We start from the raw sequence: 13,797 nt of genomic DNA, 5'->3' as shown, positions 1-13,797 counted from the left end.
ACAAGAGAACGACAAGGTCTTGTAAAACAATTGGTCTGTTTGAAATAATGAAAAATTGTTGCGATTGTTATCATAGTCATCACCGTTTGTGTCGTCTTCGAAATTACAATGATCATCAGGATCACCAACATAACTACCGCCACTACTTACTCCATCATCACCACCATCACGACGTCGACAAGAACGACGACGATGATAATTTGGTTTGTCTTATTTCAAGCTGGACGAATACAGCTAACATCAGATCTATTGTACCAGACCGTGGGATCGTACGATGTTACCGTAACGGTGTCGGATGGTTACAGTTCTCGCTCAAGTTCACTTTCCGTTGTGATATCAGGTAGAAAGGAGCTACTCTTTTCTTCTTCTATTTCAAAAGAAAACATAAAACGATCGAAAATAAATATAGATATAACATTTACTTTCCTACTAATGAAGAATTAATTGTGTTTAAACTTATAAGGTATATACAAATATTTACGTAATATTTGTATAGCAATTATGGCACAGTCTTTGAAAAGGTCGCACTTAAAGAAAATGTTACTTTCTGAATTTGCATGACATTTTCTGGTCAGTGGGAACAGGTTAATATTATGTTTGCTGTCCATGCATAGCGTATATATATATATATATATATATATATATATATATATATATATATATATATATATATATATATATAAAGAGAGAGAGAATCTACTTGAAACGAGTAAATAACCGATATTTTTTATATTTTATATTCAAACGTATTGGCTAGCAAGATATACTGTATAAAAGACTGATGTAGCAGATTTCTTCCTGGATCCCGCGTGATCTTAGCGGTGTACCGTTATGTTCTGCTGTGTTTTTGTTATTATTTGCACGGAGAATATAAACAGTAAAATGATTCTCCTTTCCAGTTCAAAGTAAAATCTCACATTAAAACAAAAATAAAAATAATTCACCTTTTATATTATAGCGTCTCCTATTTATTCCCATTTCATACCTGTACACTACCTTTGCCCAGGTTTAAACACGGCGCCTGTGATTACAAACCCTTCAATCGTGCCAGAACTAAGCATTCAGGAGAACACCAATCTGGGCACTTCCGTATACCAGATAATGGCCACAGACAACGATGGAGACACTTTGTACTACACTATGACGTCTGCACCCAGCTCAGGTCTGAGCTATTTCCAGATAAACAGTGCAAGTATGTAGAAAAAGCCAATCCTGTTACTGATATTAGGCAAGAAAGTGCGTCTGTCTAATTTTTCCTGTTCCTTTTCATACATTATTTCTTATTCCTCCTCCTCTTGTTTCAACTATGCTACTATCACTTTGTTGAAGGCTTGCTATCACAGCAACGACAATATTCTAGTGAACTTCTTTGGGGCAGAGTTTGGTGGAGTGATCAAAAGAATCTCCCTATATATGTGGGCAGAACAGCGGAATCTAGACTGAAGAAAATGTATATATTTTTTTATTTCTATAAAGGATACATAGCTTCAAGGAATCCTTTTAGGACAAATCTAATATTGTGACATAAGGCAACAAAAGTACTCAAAAACAAAAGTTGCGTAAGTTTTTTTCTTGAATAGAAATTAAATTGTTTGGTTTTTATTCGCTTTAATTTAAAAAAAGTGTGCATAGAATACATTTAGAAAGGTTAAGTACGAATACTTTATCTACATTTAAAAACATCGAAACTATCAAATACTGTGTTAATGTGAATGTCAGATGCGCTATTGAATTGTGTGTCAGGCGCACATTTCAACGAAACCACTCCATTTTTGAGAATTTTAGTCCAGTATGCACTGAGTGTAACTTAACGTTTGAGTGTACTTGTATCGAACATCCAGAACCGAAGTCTGTGATTTTGTCATAAAACAAATAAATAATCTATAATTATATCGGCTAGACTGTTCTTCAATACCTAGAACTGAGAATTTAGGGTAAAACTGGAGAGGCCATACATTTATCAGAGAATAATAAAAAGTAGTATACTATTATTTATATAACAAATTCCTGAAAATTAAAATTAAGCATTCATTGTAATTTTCATCAATTTATGTAAGAATATGGCAACAGCAAATGAAAAGAAGGAAGAGTAATTTTTTGGCAAGATTCTGTGCGAAGCACAAAACGTCAAAAGCTGTTTTCAGGTTTTTATTACTTGGCTCTAAATACTTGGCCTATATATATATATATATATATATATATATATATATATATATATATATATATATATATATATATATATATACACACACACACACAGGACATCTAGAAATACAGTTTCGATAACTTATATCATGGAGATAATGTTGCATGCTAACTCCCATATACCGATTTTAATTTAAAAATTTTAATGTTACTTAACATTTTAAAAAGAAAAACCTGTCGGAAACGTCATTATATCCTGTTCAAGCTGTATGCAGTATCTGACATGACAAAAAACTGAAACCACGGCAATCGTCTCAATGTCATTATAAACTAGTGTAATGAACTAATGTAACTTGGATTACGTAACCGTCATAATTTGTCTTACTCATGAACTAATTCTAGAAACTAATATAACCTGGATAGCGCACCGTAATAATTTGTCTTAGACATGAAATAACTTTAATGTAACTTGGATTTCACTCCATCCTAATTTGTCTTTTGTAGTATATTATAATAAAGTAATGTAACTTGGATTACGTAACCGTCATAATTTGTCTTACTCATGAACTAATTCTAGAAACTAATGTAACCTGGATAGCGCACCGTAACAATTTGTCTTAGACATGAAATAACTTTAATGAACTTGGATTTCACTCCATCCTAATTTGTCTTATATTATACTGAACTAGTGTAACTTGGATTTCGCTCCATCGTAATTTGTCTTACTCATGAAATAATTCGAATGAACTAATGTAACTTGGATTTCGCTCCATCGTAATGTGTCTTATATTATACTGAACTAATGTAACTTGGATTGCGCACCATCATAATTTATCTTACTCATGAAATAATTCGAATGAACTAACCTAACATGAATTTTGCTCTATCTTAATTTGTCTTGCTCGTGAAATAATTCTAAAGTTTTGTCAAGGTAATACACGATTTGTGAGAAATCGAGTGAATAAAATTCAATTCTGTGTTGCTGTTTATGGAATAACTTCAAAGACCACTTCTTAGGTACAGACAACTTAGGAGTCAAGGAACACATTCGGATTTATATGAGAAATTAATTAGATAGGAGCATATATAGGGAAATGCATCGATATGTTAATTGTCAGAAGAATATTACTTTTCATTCATCCTTATCACAATGTATTAGTGCACTAAAACGTTAGGTCTTATTCTGTGTTTTAAAGAAGTTGAGCGTTGGAGAGCATCTCGTTTGATTAGAGAGAGAGAGAGAGAGAGTGAGTGTGTGTATTCCAAAACTGTATTGTGCCAGGGAAAAACAAAGAGTAAAAAAGAATTAATCGAGACGGCATATCTCTGATAGCATCGTGATTACTCAAATTATAATTAAAGTTTTAACCAAGAATCGCAGGTATATGTTCCTGTAAATAGTTATAAGGCAATTTATTGTTTTAATTTTATTTAATGAACTGTTTTAGGACCTTCTTTTCCGATTCCAAACTCTTTCAATCAGTCTCAAAATAAGTCTACGTAGGTCCATATACCTGCAAACAAGTTACTCTGTATTGTTTAAGTTTTTCCTCATCGTAATTTTTTAAAATCTGTCTTAGTTTTGCATGCATATCGAATATAAATATAAAGCTACGACTCCACTTAAACTGGACCTTGGACGAAGATAAGAAGTGTATGTGTGATGATTTAGCCAAGCATTGAATGTGTTCAGTCCACTTACCTTTTGAAATCAAAATAATTATTAGGTGGCTATAACAAAGGTTAAACTTAAATTCTTTAAGTACAGTCGCCGTTGTCTGACAGAAAACAGAACAAACAGTATTCTACGTTTGTTGTGGTTGTCTGTGGATCTTTTACGAAAACAAAATAAGTATTACCGCTTTTAGTCCTGTAACACGAAGTAATTAAAAGTAGCTTCGTATGTCTTTGTATTTCACCCTTACTTCCAGAAGTCAGGTGAAGATGCACTCAGTCATTACTGAGTTGTGTTTGAAAACTCCAAAACAGATATAATTGTGACAAATTCTGAAACTAGCTTGATTGTGTCGAAATATGTACCCGATTACCTTTGCGATATACCAACTCCCGCTTACTGTAGACGGGTATTTAATGGTGAAAATGTACAAGGACTTTCTTTTGTACCAGTTTTGTTCCTGCTTTACGTTGTATATTGTCACTGGAAAAAAAAAACAAATGAAGTTGACTTAGACTCAGCCCAAACGTTTCCGCGATTCTTATCTCTCTGAATTGTCGTACGAGGAAGGTTATCCACTCTTCTGCTAGCGTTTTCTGATTTCGCATGACAACCGTTCTAAAGTATAAACTACATGACGTTACACGACTGCCATCCGTCCACCCTGACTTGAAATGTGCAAAATTATGCTATGTACATTGAACAGTAATTACACTCAATTTGTTGTTTAATTTTCCATGGCAATTATTCCACTTTTATCCATAAAATATGTGCCTAAGAAAAAGACCACAGCCTTTGTTGTCACAGCTCAGAAGAATTTATTTATATACCTCACACATTACTTCCTTTACTAACAGATTTCCCAAAACTGGTTGTATTTCACACAAAAATAAGTAAATGCCTACAACTGGCAAAGTACTTGCTACATTACACTTCTCTTATACACGGTATTATAAACACGTAAGAATTTGCAAGTTTGTTGGTAAATAAAGGGAATATTGTCAAGATTTCAGTACAATCAATTTATGTTAATATAAATTTACAAAGTGACATACTATTCTAGGAATAAATAGGAGAAACAACCCTTCTAAAGTGAAAATATAGTATGAAATATTTAATGATTGTTTGACTTAGGTAAATTTTCAAATCACTGAGAAAATATTTAAAATGAACAACAACAAAAATAAACCGATACAAATATGTAAATAAGTGTCAAATAGAATAATGTGAAAAAAGACAAGCAAACAAAGAAAGATGGATATTCTTTTACTTTGCGACGCTTTGGTCCCAATACGAAATACAAATGTTTTGTGCTCGCGGGAAAATTAATGTTTTCAAATTTGTCAAAGATTTTTACCGATACAGTTTCACGATAAATGAAAGCTTTACGCACACGTTGTTTTTAAACAACAATAACAACATAATATTTTAACGTTGTTCTTGAAGAACAACGCAAAAAAACGTCATCTCATTTTACATTGGATAATAGCATCCCGGTAATTTTTGAATTTGCAAACTACAGACTGCTGATCAGAAGTAAGTTTGGTCCGTTTATAAAATACTATCAAAGTAAACAGAATTATATATATATATATATATATATATATATATATATATATATATATATATATATATATATATATATATATATATATATATAGTAATTCATTCCCTAGATAAAAAAAACATCTGAGTTATCCACTGCCACAGTTTTGCACTTCCTTTCAGACCGTTCTCATTTGAAAACAGGGCTAATATTTGAATACATGCACTGTTTAAATTGTCTGATGACACGACAATCTCAAATTGTCACTTTTATACCACATTGTCGGTCTGCAATATATTGCAGTCTATTAATTGCTATCAATTTAATCATATTATCTTCAAAAGGAATGAGACACGAATAACTAAGCATATTTACTAGTGTATTTTTAAATCTCGTCCTTTACAGTCTGTTTTTCTAAATGCGTTGAAAATATATTTATACATTTAGCACCGTCGTATTTGCAGTAAATATGGATGATGTGTCGGAATTCTTATAATACCTACTTCGCAACCTCGGGTGTATCTCGAAAGACTACATTTTGGACTACTTTCAATTGTTATTGCAACCGCTAAGGGCTTCTTGGAGTTAGTAATCATTATGTCGCATTATTTATGAGGGGCGCCTTTCAAACTGAGTAAATAGGTTTAGAGAAGAAGTGAGTTATGGAGTCAAATACGAATCCTCGTCAGGAGTACGGAGTAAACAATGACTATGTCAAGCACTAATTCACATAGTCTGTATCTACTTGCTAATTACGATATAATAATCCAGATCAGGGCAAATTTGGAGATGTTTCCAGCTTGGTACTTCAGAAACAAATCGAAATCCTCGCTGAATCAAGATTATACTTGGCTCATCATTAATAACGACGGAGAATAGCATTGCTATAACGTTACAGTTATGGTTATTAAAATGCTAAAATTAACGTCTTTAATTAAATGTGCATTCATTTATTTGTTTGCGTTATATTAAAATTAATATTCCTCTTTTTATATATGTGACATAATAATTGTTTGATGAAGTATTACTGCATTTATTCCAGCATCAACTCAACTTGATTCCTTTTGTAAAGGATTTTTTTTTCTTTCAGCCGGACTAATAACGACATCAACGACAAATGCGATTAATTATGAGACCATAACGGCTACATCTTTTGCACTGTATGTACATGTCTCAGACAGAATCTTGACTACCGACAAAATTATCCTAGTGCATGTGACCGATCAAAACGAAGACTTGTTCTTTTCCCAGTCACTATACAGGGTTTACACTAATGAGGGAAATTCGGGACAGGTAAGCAAAAGCTATGATACATAGTTGAGCAGTTTCCTCAATTTTTTAACTCAACGAATGACAACGTCAGAATACGGATGATGTCGATTATAACTTTATTGATTCATCTTTGATTATTACTTACCTAATTTGCTTGGTTTTCTGTTTCCAGTGGATATATAGTCGGTTTTTAATCGCTTTCCTCTTTTCTACCGTTTGCTAGATTACGCGTTCTGACAGAAGCGGCGCGAGAGTTTGAGGCTCCTGGGAGCAATGCTCTTGAATGGTGCCTCTACTTTGCTACACAGAGAACAGTTTTTATGTTAATTGTCAGTTTCACTACTACCCGTTCCTACGTATGTATTTTGTGAAAAATCGGACTCCTTACCCTAATGAGAAGTAGAAATAATATAAAATATTTCAGTTGCACACAAAAAATCACGACGACGACCCCTTTGTCTGGGGATTGATTGGATAATTGTCCTTCCAATGCGACGCCAATGTGTCTAGCTCCAGAGACCAAGATGCATTTTCTTAAACCTCTTACTACTTTTGTATTAATTTTTTAAGCTAAAATGAAAGAAATTATTCGAAACCAATTTATTAAAACGGAAAAAGTACCGAATGGTTGTGCAACTGATACATATCTGTAATTGTTCTTGTCAAGCGTAATAAGACATTTGCTTGGACCATAATGTTAGTTCTGGATTCATACGAATTACTCGACATTATACACGATTGTCTGATATAGGGAATTACTTTTAGTTCATGCTGAAGATCATAACATTTTAGACCCATATAAAACGTCGGAAATCTGGTACATTCAGCAATTTTAATGATTTACTAAATATTCACAGTCATACCCTGGACTAAAGACTATACTGTGACAAGTATTTTCATTTACATCGAGCGAGATTCAATACATCAATTTTTTCATTTTGTAGCAAATGAATCCGGGGTTTTCAGTGATAGATACCGATGTAGGTGACAGTGCCTCGTATTCCATGAATTGTGGGTCAAATTCGGGTTATATGACTATGGCTCCAAGCACGGGATTGCTGACCTATGCAATTAATTATGACTTAGATAAACCAGGCCTTCCCACGGCAATCACATGCATCGTTACTGCACGAGACAGCGGAGGACTGACAGCTACAGCAACATTGTCAGTATCCATAGGTATGTGGAAAGTCAATGGAAAGTAGTATCTGTTTGGCTTCATTCAATTCTCAAAAATGCTAAATTCCCCCAGAAACAAATATCACTTTTTTAAATGCAAATTTTTTAAAATTAAATAATATGAATAGGTTGGGAGCGGACATATCTTTTCTTCAGTACTTTGACCAACACTTTATGACATTTAACATGATGTCCAGAAATGCACCGCATCACGTCGATTCTCACACAGTATTAGGTTCCGCTTATCAGTTTCGTACTTTGATCAGAGTTCAATTTTCAAAGAATAAAATTTTCCTATATTTTCCTCACCAGTGACCCTGTCTATTGAATAAAGATTTTGTATAAGTATTATTAAAAGAACTTTTACTTTCGTTTCTTTGGTACATGATTGATGTGTGAAATTTGGGTTTTAGAGAATACGCCTTGACCATATTACAGATGTGCATATATAAAAAGCTGCTTGGTTATTTTCATTTGGTGGACTTCAAAGGTAAATTGAAAATCAACAGAGAAACAAACAAACGAGAAGATAATGTTTTGACTTTATAGATATGTTAGAATTTATTTATTGTACTTTTAGAAGCTAGTATTGCCCACATTGGTAAAATTAACTTACACTATCTTGATCACTGATAAGTTAGTGTACATTAGAGTTGTTCAGACTAATCTTTCGAGTGCATGATTTTTATAACTTCCGCAGATAAAGATATATCCGTTACAGTACATGCAAGTACCATAGACATATCTCAACTTTATTTCATTGTGCACGTTGCAAATGCAAACAGCTTTACGCTTGGCTGTCCTTTCCTCAGTAAGAATTGCAGAGCGGAAATATAGCGGGATCATCGCCATGTTAAGCTGACTATTTCAAATTCTCAGTTACTGTTGAATGTCTGAGCCTAATATGTAGAGGATATGTAGAGGATGTTTTCTTTTCCTATGTTAATACCAGACATATTCCATCTTAGAATACCCAAAACATATACCAAACATATTCCATCATATAAACCCAAAACATATACCAGACATATTCCATCATAGAATACCCAAAGCATATACCAAACATATTCCATCATAGAATACACAAAACATATACCAAACATATTCCATCATAGAATACACAAAACATATACCAAACATATTCCATCATAGATACCCAAAACATATACCAGACATATTCCATCATAGAATACACAAAACATATACCAAACATATTCCATCATAGAATACACAAAACATATACCAAACATATTCCATCATAGAAACCCAAAACATATACCAGACATATTCCATCATAGAAACCCAAAACATATACCAGACATATTCGATCATAGAATACACAAAACATATACCAAACATATTCCATCATAGAAACCCAAAACATATACCAGACATATTCCATCATAGAATACCCAAAACATATACCAAACATATTCCATCATAGAAACCCAAAACATATACCAGACATATTCCATTATAGAATACCCAAAACATATACCAGACATATTCCATCATAGAATAACGCAAACCATATACCAGACATATTCCATCATAGAAACCCAAAACATATACCAGACATATTCCATCTTAGAATACCCAAAACATATACCAGACATATTCCATCTTAGAATACCCAAAACACATACCAAACATATTCCATCATAGAAACCCAAAACATATACCAGACATATTCCATCATAGAATAACCCAAAACATATACCAGACATATTCCATCATAGAAACCCAAAACATATACCAGACATATCCCATCTTAGAATACCCAAAACATGTACCAAACATATTCCATCTTAGAATACCCAAAACAAATACCAAACATATTCCATCATAGAAACCCAAAACATATACCAGACATATTCCATCATAGAAACCCAAAACATATACCAGACATATTCCATCATAGAATACCCAAAACATATACCAGACATATTCCATCTTAGAATACCTAAAACGTGTACCAAAGTAGTTAAGTGGGGTACATTAGCGACAATGGGAATTAGCATTACAGAGACCCCTGGGTCAGATTAGCGACAAGGGAAATTTAACATGGTGAAAAATCGTGGGTCAGATTAGCGACAAGGGAAATAAACATGGAGAAAAATCGTGGGTCACTCTAGCGACAAAGGGAATTTAACATGGAACTATAGTGTGGGTCTGTCTAGCGACAAGGGGAAATTAACATGGGGAATAGAGTTTGGACTTTTGGGATTTTTTAAAAAAATTTTTAAATTTAAATTTAAATTTAAATTTAAATTTTAAAAAAGGGTAGGCAATGGAAAGGCTATCTCTTTTCGAGAAATATGGCTGGCCCTGAAAAGGGCCTTTGGGTTTTCTTCTTCTTCTGCTTCTAATTTCTTCTTTTTCTCCACCAAGTTCTTATTTTATCTCCAACACTCTTTCTCTTCTTCTCTTTCTTTTTCTCCTGCTCTTCTTTCTTCTTCTTCTCTTCCTCCTCTTCTTTCTTCCTCTTCTCATTTTCTTCTTCTTTTTCAATCTTTTCGTTCCATTTGCTTATTCTTATTCTTTCCTCTTCATCCTCCTTCTCCTCCTTTATCTCTTTCATGACACCACTAATCTTGTCCTTTACCTTTTTTAAGTTATTAATTTCCATCTTTACACGATGGGGACTATAGGAATAATGGTCTTCAACCAGTCTTATTAACATCTGCTCCATCATTCCTAAGTTGTCTAAAACGTCTTGTAATGTTTGTATTTTGTCCATTTGGTTAGAAGCCATCTTCTTTTTTTATTCTTTGCAGAATGGTTTGAACGACGAATACTGTGGGTTCTTATACTTAAAGCGCGTACGTGAAGGAAAACATCCCCCTAAAACGTAAAATTGATCTTACCTAGATCATGACCAAACAACGCGCGAACGTGAAGGAAAACATCCCCCTACTTTTTCATTTCATATAATAAAACCCAAACTATACTTTCTCATTTCATATAATAAAAACCCAAACTATACTCTCCACATACGCTAAGAAACAATAAACAAAATCCATAATCTACTATCCACACAATCTTACGTGAGCGCTTACAAAACCCAAACTATACTCTTCACATACGTTAAGAACAATAAACAAATCCATAATCTACTATTCACACAATCGTACGTGAGCGGGTACAAACACAAACACACAAACACAAACACACAAACACAAACACACAAACACATACGCTAAGAAACAATAAACAAATCCATAATCTACTATCCACACAATCGTACGTGAGCGGGTACAAACACAAACACACAAACACAAACACATACGCTAAGAAACAATAAACAAATCCATAATCTACTATTCACACAATCGTACGTGAGCGGGTACAAACACAAACACACAAACACAAACACACAAACACAAACACACAAACACAAACACATACGCTAAGAAACAATAAACAAATCCATAATCTACTATCCACACAATCGTACGTGAGCGGGTACAAACACAAACACACAAACACAAACACACAAACACATACCCTCACACTATCTTAAAAAAGAGTTAGTGTTTATATTCACACTACTCTACCTACACATTGGCAAATTGATGGTTATTTCTTTTCTAGAGTATTGGGTAGCCCTGAAAAGGGCTGTTTTTTTGGAACTTCATGGACACCTGGTTAATGGTGGCACCTTCCAGGTCTGGCGCCACATACACATCTTATCCCCCAGTTACTTTTTACTTTTTTGGGGGAGAGAGCAGAGGCAGGATATGTCGCTTCAGAATCCCAATTTTCACTCTCTGGGATTCTGAAATTTATTCTTCTTCTCTTCTTTTCCTTCTCCTCCTCCTCTTCTTTGTTTCTTCTCTCCTCCTCTTTGTATCTTCTTTCCTCTTCTTCTTTATATCTTCTCTCCTCCTCTTCTTTTTTTCTTCTTTCCTCCTCCTCTCTTATCCTTCCCTCCTCCACAATGGCTTCCGCGGCCAGTTCCTTCAACAGGCGCCTGGCATATTCCAGATGCACATGAAGTTCCAACAGTTTAGACAGTCTCGTGTTCATTTTTGGTGTTGATCAATCAACAAGGGTAGCTAGACTGCCCAGTGAGTTTCAATTTATAGTGAAAGCGCGGACGTGAAGGAAAACATCCCCCTAAAAAAACATAAAATTGATGTTACCTACATCATGACCAAAACCAACAACGCGCGGACCTAAAAGAAACACTCACTTTTTTATGCTACCCATCACTATTTTAAAATTTTTTATAAATCACTTCATTAGACTATCCACATACGCAAAGCAATCCAATCTAACTCCAAATATACACCTCAAACACCAAAAAAACATGATTTTAATCTACTATTCATACCAACTTACTTAAGCACTTACTAACACACAAACACATACCCTCACATTTTTTAAAAAAGAGTTAGTGTTTATTTTCACACTACTCTACCTACACACATTGGCAAATCGATCGTTATTTCTTTTCTAGAGTATTGGGGTAGCCCTGAAAAGGGCTGTTTTTTTTTGTTTGCTATGGCATTCTTTTTTTAGTTTCTAAGAATGCGATGTCCTCTGAGGATAGACTTTCTGGCGATAGGTCTGCTTCTTCGGAAAGAAAAGAAGAACTCTTTGGTGTCGATACGGCAATCGACAAAGCCTCTGTCAGGTTCAGGTTGCTGCTGCTGCTGCTCTTGTTGTTGTTGTTGCTGCTGTCTCTGAAGTCTGTACTTCTCTGTCCATTCTTCTTTTTCCCTGTTCATTTCTTCTCTGAAGAGCTCTTCTATCAGGTCTTCAGTGATTTTTAACATTCTCACATTCTCTATTTCTTCTGGCTTCGGTATCAGACTGTGTCTGACCCTATGCAAATTCACGTAGGCTTCGTTGAGTTTAGCTAGTTTGGAGCACATCTTCTTAGGAGGATGAGTCGACAATGGATGGTTAGACTGGAAACAACCCGGTTCTTAAAGTTAAAGCGCGGACGTGAAGGAAAACATCCCCCACACGGTTTTTGAGTCGCAACGTTTAGTGAGTGTCATGAGAGGGATAGTAAGAAATGAAAGAGCATCAATCCAACATTCTTATAGCTAAACAAAAGACAAAGGCATTTTTTTCAAAACACAACATTTTTTATTCAAAAATCACTTAACACTAAACAACAACTCTAACATTTTTAACAATAATCCAACAATATAACATCAAACAATTTTTTTCAAAACACAACATTTTTTTAATTCAAAAATCACTTAACACTAAACAACAAGAACTCTAACATTTTTTAACAATAATCCAACACTAAAAGTTTCTCCATTAGGTAAAGAGGGATAACAGTCTTCCATGGTTTCTAGTAATCTAGGATGACTTCTCTCAAACTGTTGATTTCTATGGTATTATCGAATTCTGCATACAGGATGACGTTCACCGTTTCATCAGGGTCTCGGTCTTTAAACTGAATTTCCACACGAATCTGGCCGGATTTTATAGGGTGGAAATGTCCCTCGTCGCTGCCTTGGTCTGGAGTGAAATCGAAAGCCCACAAAGCGTAGCCTCCTGCATAATCCTCGTACGTAATACCGTGACTGGTATTGGTTCCTAACTGTCCGGTGGCTTCGTACAGGGACAAGTACGATCTCAAGTAATTCTTCTTGGTAAAGTCAGGTTCGAAAGGTCGGGTACACAAGGTCTTGCCATCGCGACTGACTTCGATTTTGGACACGCCAAAGTGTTGAAAGTAGAAAGGATTTTTTTCGGCAGCTCCGTTGAAGGCTGTATTCTCGACGATACCAACGATCAAACGTTTGGGTAACTGTCCTTGGAACAGATGATCTTCGATCATGGATCGCTGTCCCTTGGGAATGGAGAAGGTTTTCACTTCCACGCGTCGTATGGGATACTTGGCGGTCGTTCTACTCAACGTCTGACTGATGTCGTTTCCCACTTTAGGTAACACTTCCACACGGCGTACGTAGAGTCTGGCTTCTAGGATTTTGGTTTTGTAACCGTCACTATC

General features: G+C 34.7%; 1 protein-coding gene across 1 annotated transcript in view; it reads left to right on the top strand.

The window, feature by feature from the left end:
• Positions 1-13,797, top strand: part of LOC149805722 (cadherin EGF LAG seven-pass G-type receptor 2-like) — a 37,081-nt gene that overhangs the window by 5,147 nt on the left and 18,137 nt on the right. The window contains exons 4-7 of the mRNA XM_089934678.1: positions 221-340; positions 1,007-1,192; positions 6,457-6,659; positions 7,583-7,817. Coding sequence (XP_089790804.1) covers positions 221-340; positions 1,007-1,192; positions 6,457-6,659; positions 7,583-7,817 — 744 coding nt within the window. The remainder of the gene's footprint in view (positions 1-220; positions 341-1,006; positions 1,193-6,456; positions 6,660-7,582; positions 7,818-13,797) is intronic.

This window comes from Sinohyriopsis cumingii, chromosome 2 (genome assembly GCF_028554795.1).
Source record: "Sinohyriopsis cumingii isolate HCF-2022 chromosome 2, ASM2855479v2, whole genome shotgun sequence".
Taxonomy (NCBI): domain Eukaryota; kingdom Metazoa; phylum Mollusca; class Bivalvia; order Unionida; family Unionidae; genus Sinohyriopsis; species Sinohyriopsis cumingii.
The sequence above is the reverse complement of the archived record's forward strand: the minus strand, read 5'-3'. Positions and strand labels throughout refer to the sequence as shown.